Source organism: Psittacula echo (assembly GCF_963264785.1).
Source record: "Psittacula echo genome assembly, chromosome: 11".
NCBI classification, from domain to species: domain Eukaryota; kingdom Metazoa; phylum Chordata; class Aves; order Psittaciformes; family Psittacidae; genus Psittacula; species Psittacula echo.
In genome coordinates this window covers 13,612,785-13,638,542 of record NC_137746.1, presented here as the reverse complement: position 1 = coordinate 13,638,542, position 25,758 = coordinate 13,612,785, and the positions used below count along the sequence as shown (strand labels likewise).

At 50.3% G+C, this 25,758-nt stretch overlaps 2 protein-coding genes across 2 annotated transcripts in view; one reads left to right on the top strand and one right to left on the bottom strand.

The window, feature by feature from the left end:
* NRG2 (neuregulin 2) overlaps window positions 1-1,700 on the bottom strand; it is a gene marked incomplete at its 5' end in the record, with an annotated part of 152,742 nt that extends 151,042 nt beyond the window's left edge. The window contains one exon of the mRNA XM_080627164.1: window positions 1,271-1,700. Within this exon, the coding sequence (XP_080483290.1) occupies window positions 1,271-1,700 (430 nt within the window). The remainder of the gene's footprint in view (window positions 1-1,270) is intronic.
* A 14,061-nt stretch (window positions 1,701-15,761) lies between these two features.
* Window positions 15,762-16,840, top strand: PURA (purine rich element binding protein A; the record flags this gene model as incomplete). Its single annotated transcript, XM_080627064.1, has 1 exon — window positions 15,762-16,840. The coding sequence occupies one exon, from the start codon at window positions 15,762-15,764 to the stop codon at window positions 16,707-16,709; it is 948 nt and encodes a 315-aa protein (XP_080483190.1). The 3' UTR covers window positions 16,710-16,840.
* Between the last annotated feature and the right edge of the window lie 8,918 nt (window positions 16,841-25,758).

Here is a 25,758-nt window from a genome sequence, read left to right as displayed (position 1 = left end):
GGACCTGGATTCCCTGGAGATATGCCCTGTATATCATAGAATCACAGAATTCCAGACTGGTTTGGGTTGGAAAGGACTTAGAACTCATCTAGTTATAATCCCCTGCAACGGACAGGGACACCTTCCACTAGAGCAGGTTGCTCCAAGCCCTGTCCAACCTGGCCTTGAACACTGCCAGGGATGGGGCATATCCTCATAATCCACCAAAACCGAGAAATTCAGATCCATTTCTGATGGCATGGCGCAGCACTTGGAACTCCCCGGGTTAACACCGGCCTTCTCCGGATTCTGTGACACAGTATCTGAGCGTTCAAGCTGGACCAAGGGCCAGCCTGGCATTTCTGTCAGCTCAGATCCTAACCCTGGGAAAATGCAGTCATTGTCTTTGCCCGGTCCCCCACAGCCCAGCCCATCGCAGGTATTCGCCCTGACGGAGGACAGCACGGGAAATCCAGGCACAAAAGGAGTAACGCTTCCCGGTGGGAGTCATTTCATAACCGCGTTCACGGAGGTGGTGGAGGATCAGAACATAGCATGCACACAACAGGAGAGCAGCGCCAGTGCGTTGTCAGGAGACATCTAAACGCCCTGACCGAACAAAAGAAACCCAACTTCACACCGCGAGGCCGTTATTTTGAAGGAGGCAAAACTTCCCGGCAGTTAGGGCACACCTCGAGAGCCAGCATCAGCCCCAGGCCCTGCAACCCCGTAAAACGGCCCCTCTCCTCATCAGTAAACATGCCCCTGAGCGGGGAGAGCATCAGGCAGGACCGACGCGCGCAGAGCGAACGGAGCCACCAGGGCACGCCGGTACCGGCTCTCCCGACCGGGAGCCGCCTGCCCTCATCCGGGCGAACCGGGGAAAACGGCACCCGGAGCGGGGGGCGCTGGAAAAGCGCCGAGAACGAGGGCTCCAGCGCGCTACAGCCCGAAGGGCAGCTGGCGGCCCCGGGCTCAGAGGCAGCGAGGCTGCGGGCCCGTCCTCGGGGCTCGGGGCTGCGCTACTGGCACGGCGCCGGGGGACCGGGGCAGGACCTTGAGCCGGGAGCCCAGGGGAAGGAGCGCGGCCGTGGCAGCCGTGCCCGGCGGAGCGCATCGCTCCCCGGTGCAGGCTCGGCTCCCGGTGCCTGCCAGCGGTGAGGCGGGAGTGATCACCGGGCACCCCCCTTCGGCCCCGGGGGTACGGACCCGTCGCCCCGAGGCCGCTCTCCGCCGCCGCTCCCGCGCGTCCCCCGGCCGCCGCCCCCCGCTGCCGCGGCGCTGCCCGTACCGCAGTCGGCGCAGAGGATCCGCGCCACGTCCCGCTTGAGGTTCTTGCCGCTGGTGTCGAGCGGGGCGAAGGCGGTGCGGAAAACGAGCGGCTCCTCGGTGGGCTCCAGGAAGAAGATGTAGCGGTGGTTGCGCTTCACTTTGAAGCAGGGCGCCTTGGAGCCCACGCTGATGAGCTGCTCCCGCTGCAGCCCGCCGCTGTTGAGGGGCCACAGGTCGAGCACCTTGACCAAAACCCCCCCGGCAGGACCGGCGGCTCCGCGGCTGTCATTGCCGCCGCCGGCGGGGGGGCCCACGGACTGCACCTTGCCCTCCAGCACCACCGCCGCCGTGTACGCCTGGTCCTGCACCGACTTGAGGCTGGGCGAGTAGCAGGCGAGGGAAACGCCGAAGAGCAGCATGGAGAAGCCGGGCCCCGGGTCGCGCCTCATGCCGCCGGCTACCGCTCGCTCCCCGCCGGCCCTGCGGCGGCCGGGCTGCGGGGCTGCGGCGCGGCGGGCGCGGCGGGGCGGAGCGGAGCGGCACGACGCGGAGCGGCACGGCACGGCGCGGCGTGGATCCTCCTCCGAGCGAGGGAGGTGGGATGCGCTCACCGCCGCCCCTTCCTCCGGGATGCTGACCCCCACCCGCCCCCTAAAACGGTGATTCCCCGCCCGGGACTCCCCACGCCTCGGGGATGCCCGCTGCAGCAGAGGGGATCCCTGCATCCCTACATCCCGCCTCCTGCAGGGTTGGGGGTCCCAGGGATGGAGGCGGATCGTGCTGTCTCGATCTCAGCCGCGGAGCCAGCCCCTTGCCAAGCCCCCAGTTGCCTGCCCAAGATGCCATCAAAGATGCACGCTTTTGGGGGAGGCTGCAGGTGCGTGATTTGCAGGGCCCAGGAGCCGGGCGGGGGGGTCCTATTTTCCCGATGTTTTTATGGAGCTGGGAGATTTGTGCCTGAGATTCCCTGTGCACCTGAAGAGAAGACATTAACACAGAGACAAATGGAGTAAGGTAATAGCTGAGGAGACAAAGCCTCCTTTCATGCCCTAATGCCTGCTGTCTCTTTTTAATAAACAAGTGCTCTTCCCCTGCAGTGGTTTCCAGGAGGAGTCAGTTTAATCTCTGAAAAGTGGCTTATTTCAATTTATTTTCCAAGCTGATCCTGAAGCATCTGTACTCACAAAGCCTCGCCGCCCTGATGCTACGGTGTGGAAAGGATCTGAGATGCTAAATTAGCAGCAGAGGACTTCACAGTTGTTGTTGCATAGGATTTGCATTGGCAGGGAGCAGCCATAGTCCCACCGCGGTGGAGGTGACCTGGAGGCAGAAGGCCGAGCTCGGCCTGAGGCAGAGGGCTGGGGCACAGCCTGGAGCAGGGACACAGCTCCTGCCCCAGTGGCTTTACAGCCTCAAGAGAATCCCTCAGCACACCCCAAAAGCACCAGCTCTTGGAGTGCACCAGGGAGAGCAGAGGAACACAGAAGGCAGGATCAGGGTTTGCTCTCCATTTAACATAGTGCAGTCAGAATCATCAGGAAAAAATGGAAGGGAGCAGAGCTCTGTGCCCAGCACAGGCACTGCCAGCCAGCTGCTTTTCCTCCTCTCCAAGGGGGATAACAGCTCTCTGAGCAGCTCTGCCATTGCAGCACCATGATGCTTCAGAAGCAGCACAGTGTGTTAATGGCAAGGCTTGGGGAGCATTTCTTGTGTGCTTTTTCTCTTGCTGACTGTGATTCTCTGTGGCTGTTTTCAAATGTTTTTGAAAGGTTTCTCTCTTGCCCTATTTGGTGACAGTGCAGAACTGCAGAGGAACAGAGGTGGAGGCAGAAGGGACCAGAAGTGTTTCCAGTGGCAGATGGAAGGACAGTCTTTTGGATTCAGGAAGCTGCTTGAAGGAATAGGGAAACCACCTGACCTCCCTCTGCTTTTGACACAAATCCTTGTGGAAATTCCCCTATCCCTAACACTGCTCAGACAGCAATACAGGTTCTGCCTTAGAGGGAAGGAGATACTGGACAGCATGACTGGATCTGGAGCTTTCCTACTCTACCCTGCCCCTCACCAGAAAAGATGGTTTAATGCCCAGGCATTTGAGTTGCCAGTCCTTGGCCTCTCCCTGCTTGCAGGTTGAAATCCCAGTGGGACCACAGTGGTTCAATCACTGAGAGAAATTCAGCACAAGACATCTGTGAAGCCTATGGGGCAATTCTCAAAAGTGAGGAATTTCTTTGTCTCTGGGTCATTTTGGAGTCACTTTGGCCTCATAAAAGGGCACTGGCCACATCTCCTTGTAGCAGTATTTTTCCTTCTGTTCAGCCTAGCTCTTGTGAAGACAACTAGTCTTCATCACCAGAGATGCTTGCATTTATTTTACCATTCCCTGCTGCTTCTCCTATATAAATGGAAAATCATTCTTTTCTGTAGGTCCTTGGGTATTTTGGCATATGAAATGAATAAGGTAAAGCCCTGGGTGCAGTTACCAGCCCAATCTGAACACTGGTTTGAGAGAATGAAGCCTAAATAACATACTCTTCAATTGCCTTGCAAAGTCTTGACCCTGTTCACAGAGTAACGGGCTGAGGTTGGCAAGGAACCTCAGGAGGTGTGTGGTCCAAGCCCCTGCTCATATCAGGGCCAGCTGGGGTAGGTCACTCAGGGTCATGCCTAACACAGGCTTGAACCTCCCTGGTGAACCTCGTCCAGTTTTGATCACCTTCATGGTGAAAAATGTTTCTCCTTATCTCTAATGGAAATTCCCTGTGCTCTAGCTTGTGCCTGTCATGTCTTTCCCACCTCCATCTGAGAGGCTCTGCCCCTCTATCACCTCTCTGAGGTGCCCACCAGCAGCTCCAAGACCTCCTCCTCTCCAAGCTGAACAAAGCCAGCTCAATGAGGCTTTTCCCAGATCTCTTAACCTCCATCCCGACCTCTGCAGTTCTCATTCTAGTCCATCAATGTCCTTCTAGCTGGAAAGTCCCAACTCAACCCAACCTCCAGCTGGAATTTCCAAATGCCACATAGGGATCCCTCCCCTCACACTGCCTGTCGTGCCCTGGCCATACACCAGGTTTTGTGGGCTCTAGGAGATGTTCTTTTTATTAGGGTGAAGACCAGCAAGGGGCCAGAGAACTTCCTCAATGTGCTGCTTTCAGGTGGTTTATGCTCACCTACAAGTCATACTTGAGTTCTCTACCAGTCCCAAAGAGACAGCTAGAGGGAGAAGGTCCTAATTCATCCTCCAGGGCTGGAGGCTGTGTTTCCTGGGGGATGCTGGGGATGCACAGGGAGAGAGCCCAAAGTGTGCAGGGACAAGGCTGACCATTATCCAGTGAGGGCAGCAAAGCCAGGCAGGAGGTGGTGTGGTTTTGTTGATAGGAAAGTGTACAGGGAAGAGTGATGGCTTACATTTAGCATGCCCATGGGCAGGTGACACTAAGTCACATCCTTCCTTAACATCACCCTCCAAGGCTTAGCATTGCCTGGTGGCATAGGCAGTGATGAGGACAGGGTCTTCCTTTGCCTCTGGGCTGTACCATGCATCACCAAAGAATCATAGTTCAGGTTGGAAGAGACCTTCAAAGCTCATCTAGTCCAACCCTCCTGCAATGAGCAGGAACATCTTCAACTAGATTAGGTTGCTCAGGACCATGTCCAGCCTGGCCTGGAATGTCTCCAGGGACGGCACATCCACTGCCTCTCTTTTCAAAGCTTTCTAGAAAGATCTCAGATGAGCAACAGTGTTGGCTCTCAAGCATTGTGCCTTGTTGCAGATCAGGGAGTTGCACTGATTCTATCTGCATGGGCAGATGAACAAAAACCTTTGGGTTCCACAACCAGTTTGCCAAATAGAACTTCTTAAATCTCACCCTTTGCTTCTAGATACATTTCCTGCAGCTCTCATATCTGCTCATCAGAGTAGAGACCCTTATCCCTATTTCACTGTGACTGCATCACCAGCTCGCACATCTTTGTACCTCTTCTGCTATGCATTTGGTCTCAGAGTCTTCTCCAGCCCCATCACCATGATTGTTATCTGACATCATCCTTGCTTAGGCTCAAGGCTGACATGTTTTCAAATTTTCACCCTGTGTAAGGATGGTCAAAACTGTGGCAAATTTAAACACTTCCCAGCTTCTTCCCTATTCTGCAAAATCCACTGCGCCTTTCAGTAAAGAGGCTTTGTGTCTGTCATCAACCAGAAGACAGACCTTTCTGCACCAAACCATCTCAATGAAGTTCTTGAATATTTGTGTCTTTGGCCCATCCATACTCCTTCCCTTCTGGGATTTTATTTCTTCATCTTCCACGTTTTCCCTTTGTCAACCAGCAAAGTCAGCTCATTCTGCATTCAGGCACCAGCTGGGATCCTTCATGAAGAGCCATTATTACAGAAAACAACTGTTTCATCCCCTGGCTGCTTTAATTTCTCCAAAGCCTGTTTCTCCCCTACCTCCCTGCTGTGAAAACCCATCATATTTGGACCATGAAAGGAAGATGGAGCATCTGAGCTCAGCCCAGATTCCACCCTGCCTGGAGGACCCCAAGAGGTTTATACCCCTCAGACGACTGCTGCAGGGGCTGGTTTTTCATTCACCTCCTTTAGTTTTGCTCCTCCAATTTCACAGGGTTGCTTTGCAAGACAAATCACTTCTCAGGTCTCTTTCTCCCTGCCAAAGGAGTTCCTGGCACAGAGCCCTGCCTGGTGACAGATGTCACAAAAGGCAGTGTCCCAGGAGATGCCACTAAGGATCCCAGTGTCCCTCCCCACCACAGGGAACCCTGAAGCTCTTCTAAAATGGCATCTGCAGACTGACTAAGCAGGACCATGATCAAAATAAACTATATCTGGCAGTCCTTCCAGGTAGATAAGGACTAGGACGGAGACCTCTGAAATCTATTCCACTGGCCTGTCAAAGGCTCCAACAAGCAGAAAAGGAAACCAAGACCTATTCCAGGAGTCCTCCATCAGCAGTGCTGCCATGGTCTCAGTGGTTTCCTCAGTTTACCCCTTCCCTGCTCTGCTCCCATATCTCTTGCCTATAAATGTCACCTCCTGGATCAGTGCCAGCTGGGGAAGGCAGGACCAAGGGATGTAGCTGTAGTCACCAGTGTTGCCTCTCCCAGAAAGAGACCGTGATGGCATGGAGGCGCGTTGAAGTTACCCCTCCTGTCCTGAGCTCTGAGAATATTGTCTTACTGGCTTGCTGTGAGATGCTCAGGAGTCCAAAGAAAAGTTGGGCACCTTTGCTGTTGGAAGACAACCCAGTGCTTCACTAGAGGGATGAAACCTATCCCAAGAAACCTGCTCTCCCTTGGCACATGGCAATCCAGGGGAAGAAAAGTCAAGATCACATGGTTTCCCATGGCAGAGAAGCTATTAGGGTTCCCTGAAGCCTCTTTATGCCATATTAACTTAGGTGCAAGGAATTAAAACCCCACTTATCTGTCGAGGAATTACATGTTTCTTATTTGCTGCCCTCCCCAAGAAACTCATTCACTCCTTGTCCACCCACACCAGCAGGAATGATGAATGAAAACAAAATATAAACAATTCAGCCTTGTCTTTCTCCTCCCAACCTTCCGATCAGATGTTTCAGTCCATACCTTAGCACCCTCATTTGGCCTCTTGATCATCCTGATGGCATGCCTATACACTCTGGGCTCACTGTGCCTCTCACACACTATGTTTCTTAGATACATATATCTGCTCGTAGTACATTTATCAGCAGCTCCGGTTTTGGGAGGGTTTCACACCACTCAGGATGGAGGAGACAGAGGGGAGCGTGCCTCTGAAGAGCAATTGCCATGCCATCACTGCCCACCCGGTCCAGGCCAGGGGACTCCTCTTGTGAGACAGGCAGATACAGACACCAGCAGAAAGCTGACGGACAGAAGACAACACTTCTTGTCTGTGCTCCCTGCAAAGAACCCCAGATTGGTTTGGGTTGGAAGGGACCTTAAAGCTCATCCAGCTCCAACCCCCTGCCACAGGCAGGGACACCTTCCACTAGAGCAGCTTGCTCCAAGCCCCTGTGTCCAACCTGGTCTTGAACACCACCAGGGATGCATGAGGGTGCATCTTCAGCTCCTGGGCACTGCAGTCCCCAGCCTCCAGGCCACCAATGACTCTCCCCCAGGACTGGATTTTTCTGCCAGCCTCTGATTTTTCTCCCTCTTTTCCCTTCTGTCTGCATAACCTCCTTACACCCACCCTGTGTATAAAATAACTACCACATTTACACCAGTGTATACCACCAGTTGGTGGATTCAGGACCAGTTCCTTATGGAAAAGTTTTCACATTAGGAAACTTGATGAAACTGGCTTTTTTATTAGCAGTTTGGGCAGGAAGCCAGAAGAACTGAAGGGGTGATGGAGACTCATCCTTCACCTTGCCATCTTGCCATTTGGAAGAAGAGCTGGGACTGGGAAAGAGGTGGGTTGTGCCAGGCTGCTGCATGTAAGGGGCAGGAAAACCTGGAGACGAGATTGGATTGTTCCTGGCACACCAGCCTCTCATCCCGCACCTCCCAGGGCATGCTGGAGCCATTGGAGTCCACTGGAGTCCTTGGACTATCCAGCCAGGACATCAGGCTTTTAGGTAGTAAGGTCCTGAATGCACCTTCCTTGCTGTGATGCCCAGGTAGTTGGATCCTACCCACAGGGCACACTATGACACTGCCACTGTCCTCAGAGGTAAAGGGATGCAAATTAAAAAACAAAGACCAAGTTGCTTTTCCTTCTCCTACCTCTCTTTCATTGCTTCATATCACAGTGTAATCCTGAGCTCTGCAGTTTAATTGTGTCCTTATGTCTCCTTTTCTCAATGAGTTAATGAAAATTATTTCGGCTCCAAGGTGGAGCATGGAAGCCTCACTCTGTGCTGAGCTTGAAAGCAAAATACGGCCCAAGAGGCACATGAGCTGCTGGTGTGCTGGGGAGTGATGGGTTGAATCAGGCTCCTAAGCCCCTCCAAGCATCTGAGCCTCAAGTTTCAGTTTTCAGCTCCCTCTCCTCCCTGCAAAGTCTGTTCAACAGCAGTGGGAGGTTACAAATAGAGCAGCTCATCTGCTATGATCCGTGGGCACACACGTGCATGTGCCAGAGCCTCCCTCCACAGGCACTTCACGACATTCCCCAACATATCCATGGAGCGACGGCCACGGGCTCTTTCCCGGTCTGTAGCTCCCTCCTCAGCCCTTTGCTGTGCACATCCTGGCTGGAGCCGAGGATGAGGACACAGGCAGCAGCACCACACAGAGATTAACCCTGCAAAGTCAAGGACAACAATTTGTGTTTCCTCATTCAAAATTCATCACCTGGGAAAGCTGCCCAGCCAGCTCTGCCAAGAGAGTTGCTTCCATGGGAGTCTCTGCTTGCTGCAGGAGTGATGGTGTGCAAGCATCAGCACCGCTTACCTGGCCAGGTGATGCTGTCATTGCCTACTCTGTCCTGTCATGGAATGCTGGGAATAAAGGAAGACATGCTCGCTGGGCTGGGGACACAGGGGCTAAGAGGGGGGATAATGGAGGTGGTCTTGTTTATTCTGGCTGAGAGGATGCTAAGGGTGAATTAATGGTGGCCACAAACTACCCGGAGCGAAGGTACAGAGGCAACAGAGCCAAAGTCTCCTTGGTGGAGCATGTCACAAGGGGCACACCCCTAAGCTACACACGAAAGAAGAAGTTGTATTAAAAGTCATAGTTTTAAAAGGAAAAAGAAAGCCTTTGGGTCTGGCATCCTGTTTCACAGCATCCTTTGCATGGCCTCTGTAGGGAGGGTTGTGATGCTGTGGATTCCAATGCTGGTGTACAGTTGTGAAACATTCCTTCTGGTTGAACGTGGAGGAAGAACTGCTAAAGTGCTGGTTTGGAATACAAAAAAATAAAATAAAATAAAATAAAATAATAAAATTCAAAGCATTCTTTTCCTGAAAACTGCAAAAATAAATCTCAGTTCAAAACTGTTTGCTCCAGCCCCATGAGCAACCTTGCTCCCTGTGAACAGGGCTGCATGCAGTAAAGGACTTGAGGAGGCCAGGGCAGACAGAGTGACTGCCCTGCTCTGCTCCTGCTGTACTCTCATAAATCCCAGCTGCCCCAAGGGAGTGTTTTGGCTGCTACTTTGAGAAGACGTTGGGTGAGGGATAAATGGGCTGCTGGTGGGACAGCAGCACGATCTGGACAATGGCACCAACATTGAGACCCCAGATGATGGTCTTTATTGACAGCTTGCTTCTGCATTTTTTGTGTGTACAAGCACACTGCTGAAAAGCAATGAGGGATGGAAGTGGGGAGGCAGCCCTGCCTCAGCTTTGGACCCCCAAGGTTGTAACCTCTACTTCTCCACCTGCTCAAGTGCAGCATCACATTGGAAACATGCCGCTAGGAGCTGGGAGAGGCAGTTTCTCATTGGGGCAATAGGAAACAGTGTGTCGAGACAGCAGTCTTCATGAGAAAGACTGACTCCTAAACTGGAAACATCCCACTGCTTGGGACAAGGTAATAAGGGCTGGAAAGGCCTAGCAAGGAACTGGCAGGGATGGTGCCTGGAACATTCATTAGAGTCACAGAGCGCCAACAGGACAAATCTATTTTTCAATGTTCCTGGTGGATGAGGTAGCCCCATGGGGAGTTTGGCCGCTGTAAGCCACAGGGCACAAAGGTCCTTTCCACACACCTCCCTGGTCGTGATGAATCATGGCAGCTTTGACCAGGAGCTGTGGCAGAGCTTCACCAGTCCTCTAGTGCCAGTTGTCTCAAAGCATCCAACAGGCTCAGCAATAAAGAGCCTGAAGAGACAGCTTTACCAGCAGCAGACCATGGTCCAGGAGGGAGAGGTCTCCACAGGGCAGCCACCTGTCTAATTCCACTCACACAGGCAGAAAGCTGAAAAACAAGCTCAACCACCAGTCTTCTTACAAAATAAATTGTTCCACCTTGGCGTCCCTACCTGCTCTGGACACAGCAGAGCAAGGATGTGGGGACATGAACTGATACAGGAAACTTCTGTCACATGTGACAAGTTAATGCTCCCACTGAGAGAACACTGCAGAGAGAAAAACTGGAGGAAAGAAACCCTATGTGATCAGTAGTTTTGGGCTGGCACATGGGTACCATCCTGAGATTAAAGTGGTGAGAAATGATGGGTGAGATGATGGGTTTGCATGTCTCTCAGCAGGGTGTCTGAATGCTGCAGAAGGCTATCTGGACCCCACACACACAAAATCATTTCAAAGGATGGTAAAATATCTAGTCCATGATTTGGGAATTGCCAACATCCTTCCATGCTTCTTAAGAAAATGTGGTTTAAAGTAGTGGGAAAGAATCACCAGCCTGCAAGAAGCTGGATGGATGAGAATGGATTCACAGCCCACAGACCCCAGCATCTCCATAAGCCTGGAAAGAAGAGCAAGACTCTCAGCTGGTTTGCTGCACAGCTATACAAGTCAAGGACCTGGAGTCATGGCTGTAGGAACAGCATCCCAAGACCATCTGGGCACAGCTCTGGAGAAACCAGAAAGGCAGCATGAGGACAATGGGAATCGTACAGCAAAAATACAGGAGTGTCCTCATCCTAATAAAAGGCCAAGTAGTGCACCAGGAGCCAGAGCCAGCTCTCCCACCAAGCCAGCTATGCCTATCCTCCTGGACACCCCTGGGGAAGGAGCACCTTCCCAGCCAATGCCCTGGGCATGGGAAGAGGGAAGGGCAGCAACAGGCATTTCAGTGCTTCAACTAGAGAACAGCAAGCCAGCTGGATCTGGGAGGTGAGCTGCTATAAAGCAGAGTGAGCATAGCTCAGTCCATCTGGGGATAGGTCTGCTGGTGTTAGACCAGGGCACTGCAACTTTTAGGGGTTGCATAACCTTTGCTAACTACTGTACATGATGTTTTGCTCTACTCCTTACTCCTCCTTCGGAGGCAAGGAGCAGAGAGCCCTGGTTTTGTAAATCTTTGTCACTGAACACCAGCGAGATTAGAATTTGGTGGCCATTTGTTGCTAGTTTTCAACAAAACAGCAGCCAGCACTACTGGATTATGTGGGGAGCTGGAGAACCAAGAACTGGCCAGGATCCTCACTCCCTGAAGGTGATGACACTGCAGAGTTTTCCATGGCCAAAAAGAGAAAGAACTGATGAAGGGGAAGCCAGCTTGCTGAGAAAAGGGTAGCAGGGAGAATTGCAGGGCAGTCAAGGGAAAAGAGAAAACACTGCATAATTGGAACAAGCCATCATGAAAACAGTCTCAAACTTATTTCACTTGGACGAGATTTTATGGGTTGCTTACAAGAATTAGCACTTTATCTTTGCAGACACAAGAAGCAAGAACTTGTTCTGCCATTGTGCAGTCACTGATTCCCTTTTTTCCTCTTTTTTTTTTTTTGCTGAGGAGCAAGCAGAAGAGGCATCTGTACAGCTCACCATGGGAACTGCTGTTGTGGACAAGGAATGGCTGGTATATCCTCAGGATATCAGTCTGTAGCAGGTGGCTAGAAAGACACAAACCCTTGGATCTAGGCTGTACTCAAGGTCAGCCTAGATCCAGCTGTGCCCCACTGCTGAAGACCTGGAAGCCAGGCTCCCTGCAGGGAGCCTCAGTGCTCAACTGGAGCATCAAAGGAACCGAAGGGACTTCTTTGGAGAGAAGCAGTTACAACTGGAGGGCTGTAGTTAACCGCGGCCAAGCTCTTCCATTGTTATTTCACAGTTGCTTGATGTTCTGAAAGATATTCAGAAAAATGACTTTAACTGTCCTGTGCCAAACTGGGCGAGGGTGAAAAAAAAATGGAATTTGGCAGACATGTTGTTCATTCAGCATGTAGTTTGGATGACGTCCAGTGACTAACAGAGGAGTTTTAACTGATCTGGGAGACTAAAAACCATTCACAAATAATTTGATTTAGGGTCATTGTGATTTCTTTTTATAAATAATTTTCATTGAGAAGTATTTTTTTAATTAGGATCGACAGGCCTAATAGCAACTCTATTGTGTGCACAGCTCATCGTTCCCATCTTCGTAAATGACTTACAGATGTGATGTGCTAGTTTCTTGTTCACTGCACACGATGGAGCTTGTTCACAGGGCAACCGGTGCCCCACAGACAGTGCACAATCCATGCTGGACTCCCCTCTCCAGCGGCACGCTCTGAAGAGGACCCAGATGGAAAGAAAAGGAAGACTTCACCATCCAATTACACGCTCCAGTTTGGGGGCTGGTCTAAGCCTTTGTGCAGCTCCAGACATCCCCACACTGCTGTAACTGCTTTCTAATTTCTCTGGCTCCAAGAGATGGTAATGACAACTTTGCTTTGCTTTGTCGCTCTAACCTCCATCATGGCTCAGGAAACACCCTGAACCAGAATATAATCCCTTTTCCATGGTGGGAGCACTGAACAAGAACTGGACCAAGGCAAAGATCTAACACATCCTGGCAAAAAGCTGTGTCTCATGGCAAGTCTAAACTCAGATCACCCAACTAGCCTGAATAGATTCGGAGAGACTGCAGGAGAATTCGGACAGCAGATGGGAGAAGAATGGCTCTGCGACTTCAATGCATCTTTCTTGGCAGCATCCTCCATGTGTGACAGCCTTGTCTTTGACTTGCACAATAACAATTGCATCTCAGTCACTTTCGTTACTAATTGTATCTGTTGTTTGAATGGCTCTTAGATTCCCTCCTGTGATTATAAATGTTCATACAAGTTCCTGGAGTCAGCAGTTGTTGTTTTGTAGCTGAATAACAGGCTTGGGCTCCAAACTTTGAGATGCTCACTGCGACGATCAGAAATGTTCTTAAAAGCCCTCCAAACTGGATTCCCAAACAAAAGTCCCATTGATCCTAAGCCTGAAATCCCAGCCATTACCCTGAAAACCTTCTCTCTTGTCTTTCAGAGGAACTGAGACCAGTGTGATAAAGGATGACTACAACAGTCAAAGAAAGGAGGATTTATCTTATGATAAACTTAGACTACCAGAACAAGGGCTGAAGGGGACATAATTGCTACTGAGAGACACGTGGAAGGGGAGAAAGCATGAGAAAACTTTGTGAAAGCTCCAAGCTGAAAGTTGTGGAGCTATAAAGAAGACATTGATAGATGTAGGCTAGGGATGAAAAGTTTCCTGATTTTTGGAGCAAAGAGGTCTGGGTTGGATTTCAGCAGAACCCACAGAAGAAGCCTAGTATGAAGACTGCTAAACATATGGGATGTATTGACATGACTGCAAAAGCAAGGGAGGGCAGTGTGTGAGCCAGGAGGTCCCTGCAAGATCCCCATCCAGCCTTTGGCTATACCTGTACAAGGTATGAAAAGATTCCTATGGCTCCTGCATTTGTCCATTGCCTTCGTCCGTCCTGTTTTGCCCCTTGCCTCATTGAAGCAGTCATCCCAGACAGCAGGCTTCCCTTGGCCACATGAGCTAATTTTAGCACTGAGGAGACCAATGCTGCAGCACAGTCATGCCCAGACATCCAGGATACACCTATTGAAGAAGATTACCTATTGGGAAGAAAAAAAAGATAAAAAAATAAATTTTTTGCTTCATTCTGTTTACCTAAATAAGTAAATGCAAGTATTCAAGCCAAAGTCAGACTCAAACCCAGAGTACTGGGTAGCTGCTGTGAACTGGCAACACAGCATTATGCTGGACAAGCAGGGTCCCACCAGCACCATTCTACCAAAGGAGATACGTTGGCAGGTCTGTTTTTGGAATCACCAGCATCCACCTGGTGTGCACCCCTTCTGAAATCAGCAACACTGGCCTGTGTTATTGCTGTTGAGGGGGGAAATAACCTCTGCTGCTGGCTGCACATGACCAGCATCATCACCACCAGCAATTCTCACCCCACTGCAGTCAGAGCCAGACCAGTCAGTGCTTCCTAAGTGCCAGGTTTTTCTCAAATGCACTTCCTTGGCAGTTACATATTTCCCAGCTCTACTGTATAAATAAGGCAGTGGTCTGGGCTCCATAAGGATACCTGCTGGCGTCAGCAAGAGGCTGCAATTAAGAGGCTGCTGTCATTTGTCTTTAGCATGAAATCAAGAGTGAGGGACTGCAAGAGCACCAGCCCTCAGCCCTGGCCTGGCTGCACCTTTCCCACACCAGGGACCCACCAGGAGAGGTCTTGTGTCCGGGTGGGATGAAAGGCAAAAGAGCAGAGTGTGTCCCAGGTGTTTGGGGCATTTCTATCAGACAACATACAGCTGCTGACAGCTTGCAAGCTGCAACCCACTGGAGCTCCGAAACATCGCTTCTGGGTGGAAAGAAAGCTGCTTTCCTTCTTTTTTTATTACCCATGGAGTCAGTAATAACCAAGGGTTTAATCATAATGATGGGGCAGACTGGGGGTCCCTCCTATGATACCTAAGCAACACCTAAGGCACTAAGACGTGTCTGACTCTCTTTCTCCTGGATGAATGTGCAGAACCCTCCACGGGCCACCACTAAACCTGCCCGGCAGCAGGACTGCTTTGTGTACCGCCTGCAGGGGTTTGGGATGCTCGAGGTAAATCAGTGCCTTTCACACAAGTCTGCACCCGGTGTTCTGGGAGCAGCAGGCAGGAAAGCAGGCCGGGGAACGGACTTTCAGCCAAACCCAGTTTGCTCGGTGGCCTGCAACACAGGGAGGAAGCATCCTCATTTGGGGTGGAGCTGGCTTGGGATCCAGGTTTTGGGATCTGGGGTTTGGCAATAGGGACTGGAAGCTCAGAGATCTTCTCCAAACCGCCCCGGAGAGCAGCATTTGGATAAAAAGCCAACTGGTCGCTGCGAGGGAATACTGGGGGGACCCTGCGAGGTGACGCTGGTGGTACACTGCCCGTCGGCACCTGCCCCTTCAACCCCGATCCCCATCCCCGCTCCGCTCCGGCAGGTCCGGCGCTCTCGGCCCCCGCCGTGGATGTACTGATGTATTCAATTATCAGCCCCCCAATAAATACACATCCCACTCCGCGCTCCCACCCGGGAAGCCCTTCCGCCCGGTACCCCGATGCTGAACGCTGCCCCGGCACAGGTATCGCTGCACCGGGAGGGGCGGGCTGGCGGACCCCGCTGCTCCCGGTCTCCCGCGCGGTTTCCTCCCGGGAGCATCCCTCCCGAAGGAGCTCGGGAGGCGGGAGGCGCGGCGAGCCGCCGCCGCTGGCACGGGCGCCGGTGACAGCGGCGGTGTCAGTGGCGGTGGCGGAGCGCGGCGCTGCTGCCCGGCTCGGCGGGGCGGCCGGCGGCGGGGGCCGCTCTCTGCCGCCTTCCCGCGCCCTCTCCTCGCTCCCGCAGATCTCGCGAGAGCGGCCGGCTGGTGGCCGCGGGGGCTGTTGCAGCAGCGGCGGCGGCGGCGGGCGGAGCGGCGGCGGCGGCGGGCGGCGGCCGGGGGCGGCCGAGGAGGAGGAGGAGGAGGAGGAGGCGGCGGCGGCGGAGGCGGCGGCGCGGGCGGCGGCGCGGGGGGGGCGCCGGGAGAGAAGCGGCGGCGGCCGAGGCCGAGCGGCGGCGGCGGCGGCGGCGGGCGGCGGCATCATGGCGGACAGAGACAGCGGCAGCGAGCAGGGCGGCGGCGGCGGCGGGGGCGCGGCGGGCGCCGGGGGGCCGGGCTCGGGCGGCGGCGGCGGCGGCGGGGGCCCGGGCGGCGGCCTGCAGCATGAGACGCAGGAGCTGGCCTCCAAGCGGGTGGACATCCAGAACAAGCGCTTCTACCTGGACGTGAAGCAGAACGCCAAGGGCCGCTTCCTCAAGATCGCCGAGGTGGGGGCGGGTGGCAACAAGAGCCGCCTGACCCTCTCCATGTCGGTGGCCGTCGAGTTCCGCGACTACCTGGGCGACTTCATCGAGCACTACGCCCAGCTGGGGCCCAGCCAGCCCCCCGAGCTGGCGCAGGCGGCCGACGAGCCCCGGCGGGCGCTCAAGAGCGAGTTCCTGGTGCGGGAGAACCGCAAGTACTACATGGATCTGAAGGAGAACCAGCGCGGGCGCTTCCTCCGCGTCCGTCAGACCGTCAACCGCGGCCCGGGGCTGGGCTCCACGCAGGGCCAGACCATCGCCCTGCCGGCCCAGGGCCTCATCGAGTTCCGCGACGCCCTGGCCAAGCTCATCGACGACTACGGGGTGGAGGAGGAGCCGGCCGAGCTGCCCGAGGGCACCTCCTTGACTGTGGACAACAAGCGCTTCTTCTTCGACGTGGGTTCCAACAAGTACGGTGTCTTCATGCGGGTGAGCGAGGTGAAGCCCACCTACCGCAACTCCATCACCGTCCCCTACAAGGTCTGGGCCAAGTTCGGCCACACCTTTTGCAAGTACTCGGACGAGATGAAGAAGATCCAGGAGAAGCAGCGGGACAAGCGAGCCGCCGCCGCCGCCGCCCCCCCCGCGGGCGCCGGGGCCGAGCCGCCCCCCGAGGCCGAGGCCGCCGCCGCCGCTGCCGGGCCGCCCGGCGCCCTGCTGCAGGCCGAGGAGCCCGAGGAGGACTGACCGCCCGCCCCCCGGGACGAGGACTGGCCCCGCCGCCGGCGGGAGGGCGGGCGGGGGGCGGCGGGAGGGCGGGGGGGGGGCGGCGGCGAGAAGCCCTCCCCTCGGCCCGGAGCCCCCCCCGGCAGCGCCGCCCGCCCGGTGCCCCCCGCCCGCCGCCCGGCAGCAGCGCCTCCGACCCGCCACCCATCGCTGGATGTTCCTCCACTTTACCCACCGTATCAAACAGTAAGCAGCTGCTAAAACAAAACAAAAACAAAAAAAATTACAAAACAAAACACACACAAAAAAAAAGAGTCAAAAAAAAAGTAATAACATTATATATGAACTGTGTTTCCTACTTGATTAAAAATATAAAGAACTGAGTGTTTATTTCCCTAATTAACCGAGAACTTTTGTACACGTTTAAGCTATTATTATTAAAAGTGTTTGCAAAAATGGTCAAGATTATAATATTGCTGAATTATATAAAAAAAAAAAAGTCCTTTTCATGTTGAGCTAACATTTGACTTTAGCACAAAAAAAAAAAAAGAGATATTTTAGAACACGTAAAATAATATTTTTAGTTTTTTCTTCTCATTTTGTTACCAAATTTCGAACCTTACATGGAGGTTACTATAGTATATTTGACACCCTATATACCTGTGATTAGAGATGTGTATATATATATGAGGGCTAGGCATGCTGTGTGTCTGAGCTTTGTCTAAATGTTATGCAGAAGTTTGTAGAGTTAAAAGGTACGTAGGTTTAATTCATGCAAGGTAAACAATAAGTGCTCTCTTTTATACAATATGCATTGCATCTGGACCTTAAACATATAAAAATGGTCAGTGAAACTTCTGTGAACATGAAGAAAAATTATTAAAAAAGGCATTTAAATGAAATTTGCTAACTTGTGATTTTTACGTTTGAACCAAAGTTATTCAAATAGTAAAAAAAAAAAAAAAAAAAAAAGGAAAAGAAAAAAAAAGGCAAAAAAGAGAGAGAGAGAAAAAAAAAGGAAAGGATTTCCTCCCGTAATAATTTTTTTCTGCACCTGTTTGGTTTACAGCTGAGTAGGCCTATTGTCATTGCTGTGTATATGAGATGTACTTGTATTGTTCATAATATATATTTTTTTTATTCTGTGTACTTAAAAGTACTTAATCTGATGTGCAGCGGTTTCCAGTCGACCTGTCTTTGGGCAGCAGGTAGCAAGTCTTTCTGTGTCGCCACTGGCACGAGCACTGTCTCTTATCTCCTAATGTGGTGTGAGGTCCGAACCCGTGCTGGGACCCCCCTGCCAGTGCCGTTAACTTCTGCAGGCTGGTAGAAATCAGAGCGGTGCCATCGCAGAGTAACCCCACTGAGCCACGGGGTTTTGAAAGTGGGAGCCAAGCCGGTGTGTGTCTGTAACGGATTTCCATGTAGCTCTGGTGCTAGTTATTACTGGCTACATACCTGGCGAGCCTTGACTGTGCCCTCCCCTCCCTGTCCCAGCAGCAACATGCGCGCTTGCGGGCTCTGCTCGAAGCCTAGGGTAGGGAAAGGCAGATTTGTCAGAACACTGAGCTGTCCAGGTGTGTTCTCCAAATTGAAATTGTTTGTAATAATAATGATGATGATGATAATAATAATAGACTTCTACAGGTTGTTCTTTTTTGTTGGTTTTGTTTCTTTTTTTTTTTTCTTTTAAAAAAGTCGGTGTGCTTTTGACTAACTTGCTGCTGTAAAGTAAAATAGTAATATATTTTTATCATTAAAGTGCTGCATGACTATCATCGTTATGAGTGAAGAAAAAAATGTTATGAAAAGATGCCTTAAACAGTGAAAACAAAACTTTTTTTTCTTTCTTTCTTTTTCCTTTCCTTTTCTTTCCTTTTCTTGGCTGGAATGCAATAGACAGCGTTTCAGAGAAACTAGGATCTTGGTCCACTCAAAAGTTTTTTTGGGATGCAATCGTTTTTGTTAATGGTTTTGGAAGTTGGTAGACCTGGCGGCTGCGCTGCTTTACTGATGGTCAAGGATGGAGTGTTGGAAGGGTGGGGAGAAAAACAAAAAGAAAGAAGTTTGTTATAAGGAATTTTATTTCCTGCTGTCTTTTTATTCCCATTTGAATTTATAATTCCCTTTCTCTTTTTCCTTTTGAGATGTACTGTAAGTGTCCAAACAAGCTGTCTCCATTGTACCCTGCATTATTTCCCTTGACAGAAGTTTTGCTGTTGGTGTTCACAGAAAGTTAACTATAAGCTGCCGGTAGCGAGGTGTTTCTGTTTCTTTTAAACAATCACTGGAAATGTTTAAAATTGCTTTAATGTGCACTTTCCTCTTTCCCAGTAGTAAAATAAGCTTTCAGAGTGCGTAATGTGACATTTGACATGGTTCTCAATTACATGTAAACATTTGTCTGATAACCTGCTTTTGAATCGGAGGCTCTAGATGGGCAGTTCCATCGGTTATTGTACTTCAACTGTGATGTGTGCAGGACTGCATTCTCCATGCTGCTAGACGTAGTTAGGACATGAATTGCTTCGGTTTTGCTACTTGACTGATTGATTGTCTCGGTCCTGCTGTTCACTGCCCTCCCTAAAGTTGTCGCGCTGCTGACGGACACGGGCCGGTGCTCGTAGTTCCATGCTGCCGTGGTGTGTGCCCAGCAATGAGTAGCGGGAGGCGATGAGAGCGCAGCAAGTGTCCTCCCATAGCTTCCTATGGCCAGCAAGGGGTCTTCTGACCCGCGCCGCCCGGATCCTGCCTGGGATCCGGCTGACTCGAGCAGCGCAGGGGCCGCGTGGTTCCAGCCCAACCAGTCCCACCAGTACAGCCCCCTGGCAGTTCTGTGAACAGTGTCTGAGAACTTGTGGTCAGTTTTTGTCTCGTTTTGGGTTTCTTCTGCGTGTTTCATAGGGGTTTTTGTGTTACTTCTTTCAATGCACGTTATGTATGTTCTAGGACTTGATGAATGATGCTAATTGAAAGACAAAATGACTGTAAAGGTTCGTGGGATTTCGCTCCTGGTTTTCTTTTTGGTTTGATTTTTTTTTTTCTCCTTTTTTTTGCTTATTTTTATTTGTTTTTCCCAGAGGTGCTCGGTACTTTACCAAGGCTCTGATATATCAGTATTTAAAACAAAGTACAGAAAACCCTGTTTAATGTTAGAAGAAGAAAGGTATATTTGACCATATGTGTTGTTTTAAAATAAGACAGTATGCTCAAATGTGCCAAGATACCTAATTCCTGAGAAGTATGCCTTATATTTTCCTTGCTGATATGCTTTTAAATGTCTTGTAGAATAGGTCCAAGAGCATGATAAAAACTACTTTATAATGACTACGTGCAAGAAAACTTGAAATTCATTGCAATACTGACATTATTTTATTTTATTTTTTTTAAGTTAAAAGGACACTGTCAAGTAATTTACAGTTGAAATACAACCACCCTTTAAGTGGTTCTGTGCTAATGGAGAAATGTCCTCCGAATTTAAAGTATTTTTGTGGTTGTTGTTAAAAAAAAATTAAAAAAAAAAAAAAAAAGAGGAAAATTGCTCTGTCTCTGAGAAGTGAAATAATAAAGAACCAAAATGAGCTGCTGTTGGTTCCTGCTTTTTCATCATGCTCCCTCTTGAGACCCATCCGGGTGCTGGGGCCAGGGTTCCCATGCCCATGGTCAGCAGCTCAGCAGTGGGGTAACAGGCAGGATGCTCAGCTTCCAGCACGGTGTATCCCTAATGCAGAGGAGAGCTTCTTTGGAAAATTCTAATTGATAAAAACAGGAAAATGAGAAAAAGAGAAAAAAAAAAAAAGCAAAATAAATACTTGACAGTGTCACTTTCTTGCGTATCCCTCGCAGGGGTTGAAATGTGCTCAGTGGGAATGCGGTTCGCAGCCTGCCACGGGACCGTGGTGAGGTGCAGAGGGGCTGCCCTTTTGGGCAGGGTACAAGGCAGAGGTGGTCCCATGCAGCAGGGAGAGAGCGGCCGGTGACTTGAACCCCTGCCCAGAGCCGACTGGTATCTTCTTTTGTTTGGGGGGGAGCAATTACTTTGTTGCCTTTACAAATAGCACTGTAACCACCTTTTTTTATGATTAGCTGTAGTATAACCTTTGTCCCTTCAAACTATGCAAGCTATGAAATGTAAATTAGGGATCAGTTAAAGATAGTTGATTATATTCAATCAGATGACATTCATGCACTAACTGGAGTATATACAGATAAAGCTATTAGAGTGACTTGTATGCTAACAGCAAGATATAACATACCTACCTATTCTAAAAAGAAAAATGATTATTAATATTGTATAACAGGACTGTGGGGGTTGGGAGGGGATGTTATCTCTTACCTTCTTAAAGGGGGATTTAAGATTTTTATAACTGTTTTTTCCATCAAACTTTAATATTTTTGTCAAATTTTTAGGTATTTAATTTGTAAAATAGATTTTACTTTGTACTGGCGTACAGAAAACAGGGGTTGATTTAAACTTTTTTGAAGCCAAGTGATCAACTACGTTTGTAATAAAAAGTCAATGGATCTATATCAGTCGTACTCACTGTTTTCATTTCTTGTACGTTCTAATGCAGTGGCGCTGTATGTCTCCCAAGGAACAAAAAATTGGGGAGGTGGGTGGAAGAAGGCAAAAAACATCAGCTTTGAGGCTGTAAATTGATGTTGTGTAGGCGAGTGGCCCGCGGTCAGTGGAGATTTGGTAGATATGCATTTTTACCAGAACCACGGTGCACTGTTTCAAGAAGGGGTTATGAAAACCTGATGTTTTTGGCATGTCTTCACTTCATGCTTCCACCTTGGTACCCATAAACTCTCAAGCCACCCTTTGGGAAGTGCTTAAGAAAACCAAACCCAAACCAAGCAAAACTCTTGATTACTCCTAAGGTGGCGAACTACAGCACGTCACATTTTTGCACCTGTACACGTTATCCCTCTTCCTAAAAGGTCTGCCACTTCCTTCTTTTCTCTAAGTTCAATAGGTTAAACTGTTCTTTTTCACCTTAATTTAAATCACCAAGTGTTTTGGGTTGAAGACTTCAGCAGATCCACCAAGGTTGGATCCAACACCTTGCAGAGCACTGGCACGATTCTTTTTTGTTTGCTTTAAACCCAGACCTCCCATTTCCCCTTCCAGGGCATATACCAAATCTGATTGACTTGTCTGTGGCAGAAGTTGTGGGAGCTACAACTGGAGAATCATGACATTAATGTACAAGAATGCTAAAACAGGTTTACATTTGGAGGGGGCTCTTGTGAAACAAGAAATCTCAAAGTGTAACTAGGACCAACCAGTTTCCTGGGTTTTGCTGGTCCAGCAGGTAGGAAGTGAGTCTCTCATAGGTGTGTTGGAAAGCAGGCAGAGAGAGCAAGTTCTTCCCTAAGTGTGCAGTTTGCTCATTCAGAAACCTACTGCTTCTTGCTGGCTGGGATTGCTTGCTGGGAGGCAGGGCTCTTCCTAAACCACTGCAGTTTCTCTGCTAAATCGACTCTGTCAAGAATGGGTTTATTTTCAGTCACAAATTTAAAATACTGATTTGCACCTTTTTTTCTTCTTTTGTTTTTCTCTTCCCCCCTCTTCCCTTTGCTTTTTGTCAGGCTTACCCAAACTTCTCTTTTATTTTCTTACTATCCTTCTTCACTGGCTGCCTGCTCTTTGTTACAGCTCGGTTTGTGTAACTGAAGGGTCACTGTCCATGTGGGTGTTTGGACTCTCTCAAAGAGGAGTCTGGCGTAGTTTTAAGATCTCGTGCTGGCCTTTGTAGTTTTTGCACATGCACTTCTCTCCCTAAAAGTTTGACTCTCCTCGGCTTTCTTCTGTAACATATGAAGCTAGGTGAAAGGATCTGAATTTCTGGTAGCAGAACAGAGAAGCGGGTGCATGCAAAGCGTTGTCAAAATGTTTTGACAAAGCCGACAAGGTAAACAAGAGAGTTCCATTTTTATTCCTGATTCCTTCTGCCGTTGCCACTTGCAACAATGAAGGATAATTTCATCCCAGAGCTTTTTTCCAAGCCTGTGGTACCTTTTACTCCGCTCACTTGCACGTGATGCAGCTCGCTGGCACCACAGAATGCTGTGTGTGGGTTGCGAACGTGGCGAGGAGATACATATATATATATAGTTAATAATACATATAGTTAAGCTAGTTAAGGTTAATCCAAATGGACTTTCAAAATGATAACCTTTTTAAAAAGCCTGTTTTAACCAGAGCCTAATCTTTGGACCTGAAGTTCATGGCATTTTTTGTCTAAGTGGGATCTCTTGTGATGGTGATGGTCTGATGGCACGGGAAGGATGCTCCTCTCGTGTGGCAGCTGGAGTTCCTCTTCCGGAGTCGGGCTGCCTGCTCTGTTCCCATCAGCCGTGCTGTATCCCAGGCCCCATATTGTTTATGCCAGGTGATCTCAGGTCTGCTTTGGGAGTTTCTCTTAGCCTCCTATCTTTCTTTTTAACTTCTTATCTTTTCAATGCATTTTGGTCCCCAGTGGGACGTGTTTTAGCAGCAGTAGAGTCTGGGGGAAAGTCAGCCTACCCAGGGGTCTGCAGTGCATCCCAGTTGTGGGCTATGAGGCTTTACTGGGCTGTGCATTGCTTTTCCATGCAGGACTGGAGATAGCAGAGAGAAGTAAACACCAAATCATCCACTTTTAGAGGTTCACAGAGTTACTTTTCAATGGTACATTGGATATTGTATTGCAATTTGGATGGCATAAAAGCTGCTGCTGGAGGAGTACATTGGAAGGGAAAGGATGAATGGGTTTTGTGCTGTCCCAATACAAAGACATCTCCTGAGCCAGCAGACTCAGAGGGGTATCGACCCTGGTAAAAAAAGTTTGTCCGGGGGTAGAAGCTCCCAGCAGGCACAGCAAAGGAGGTGTTGTGTGTCTGAAGCATAGCAAGAGGCCGTCAGAGCAGGACAGGAGGGTGGGCAGCCGAGGCGTGCCTTGGCTGCTGTTTGGGTGCTGCAGCATCTGGACTGGTGTTCAGGGTGGGTGGTAGTTGGTGTGAAGAAGCCCGTCAGAGCCAGATGACAGCAGCTCTTGCAGCACTTTTGCCATAGGAAACCAAGAGGGGTCATGCAGCTGATCCCAGGGCCGTGGGGCTGAGCTCCTCTGCTGGGGCAGCTCTCCTGGTCCCATCTCTGCTGGTCCCATCTCCACAATATGGTGTCTGTACATGGCTGAAGCCGGACAAGCAGACATGGGAGAGTCAGAGCATGTTACTGTAAAGGTAGTAACCAGTTGTGTAGCCTGTTTGATGGAAAATATCACAGAAGGAGGAAAGTTGAAGTTATACAGTGAGGAATGAGGCATGTTTTCATGGAATAGTGTCAGCTGGAGATTAAGTGAGGAAAAGTAAAGGTATAGGGCTTGTGGCCCTGCTGTCTGTCTTTTGAGCACTGACTGATTAAAACAAGGCACAGCAAATGTCTGAATGTCCCCAGACAGTGCATCACTGTCCCTTTGCAGATCAGTACTGCTGGCGCTCCTTCTCCTGGAGAGGGGATCTGGTCCTGAGCCTTTTGCTCTGGAAGGCAGCATGTCCACCCAAGGTGAAGGTCAGCTCGGGCTGGCTGTAGGGTTTGCCTGCATTTGGGTGTTGTCTCATTTTGGGTGCCCATGACCCTGCACCATACTTCTCCAGGGCTGAGATGGTGTCTCCAGTAGCTTTGCAGCTCGGGTCGGGCATGAGCTTCAGTTGCTGAGTGCTGTCCTGGCTCTGTGTGATGTATCTTGGCTTTACTGTGGAGCTGTCTCAGAGCACATGGCCTGATTTGTTTGTGGTTTAACTAAGCCTAAAGACAAGCTCTACCAACCACTGGCATTAAGTCAGACCAAGCTATGGGAAAGTACAATCCCCAAAACACAGGTAACGTGACTGTCAGGTCTGGAGTGTGACTCCTTTGCTGTTGAACTTGGCTCTGGCTGTGCTGGTTGCTTATGTAGATGTAGCCCTGGATAAAACAGGAGACTGCCTGTGTAGGTGGCTGACAGTTTTTGCACCTCCTTGTCTTGAGGCTTAGGTTCATGACACATGGCATACTTCTGCTCCTTTTTGGATCATCCATCAGCTGGGAGAGCACTTGCTTTGAATGGGGATCTTCTGGGTCTCCCCAGTAGGTAACTTGATCCTAACTCAGATAATTCCTTGACTTTGCTGGTCATCAGTTGGGTTGCTGTCCATCTTGTCATTAGCTTTGCAAAAATACGCACCTTAACCTTTCCTTAGGAGTCTCTTTCACAAAGGAGACTGAAGTGAAAAGAGGACTCACTGCAACATTGGCAGTGGGAGTTTGAGCTGAGCTTCCTGGCTGTGGTACAGAAGGGTTTTTTTCTTGAAACGCTATCTTGAAATATGCAGGAAGCAAAGAAAAGCTTCATTCTTTCTGTTGTAGATTGGAGAGGTGAGAGGTGTGGAGTTACATCTGCAGCATGGAAGGGTATGGTCCTCTTGCTTTGTGAGACCTTGGATGATCTGGTCTGCTGCGTGCTGCCAGGAAGCCAGAGTGCACGCCTGGAGAGATTAGGCTGCTTTTAAGGGAAAAACCTCTAGATGCTGAGCTGTCATCCTGACCAGCTTGTTGATTTCTGTAGAGAGCTGCTCATAAAGGTGGCTTGCAAATGGCATCTGAATCCCTGTGACCATGTTGACCCCAGTGAGTTTGGATTTTATACTGGACATGGTGCAGAGACTGTGTGGCAGCCCCATGGGTGAGCTCTTGTTGCAGGAGATCGTGTCTCACTGACACATGTCAGCAGTTTGGACTGTGAGATGGCACTGTCATGCTTGCAGGAAGGTCTGGGAGCCAAGCCTGGGCTCTCGAGGGCATCTCATCATTCCACTGGACCGATGCTCTAGGGTGGGCCAGCAGTGGTACCACAGGCTTTGGAGCTGGCATGTGAGGACATGTGAGCTGTGGGGTCTCTGCTGCAGGGCTGCTCCCCATGGGCATGTTTTCTGGTCCTCTGTGTCATCAGCTGTACTGATGTAGCAAGTGCCGAGATGGAGCTGCAGTCTCCCTGCAGCGCCTGGAGGAGCTATGTCTCTATCAGATATATGCCTGGGTAAT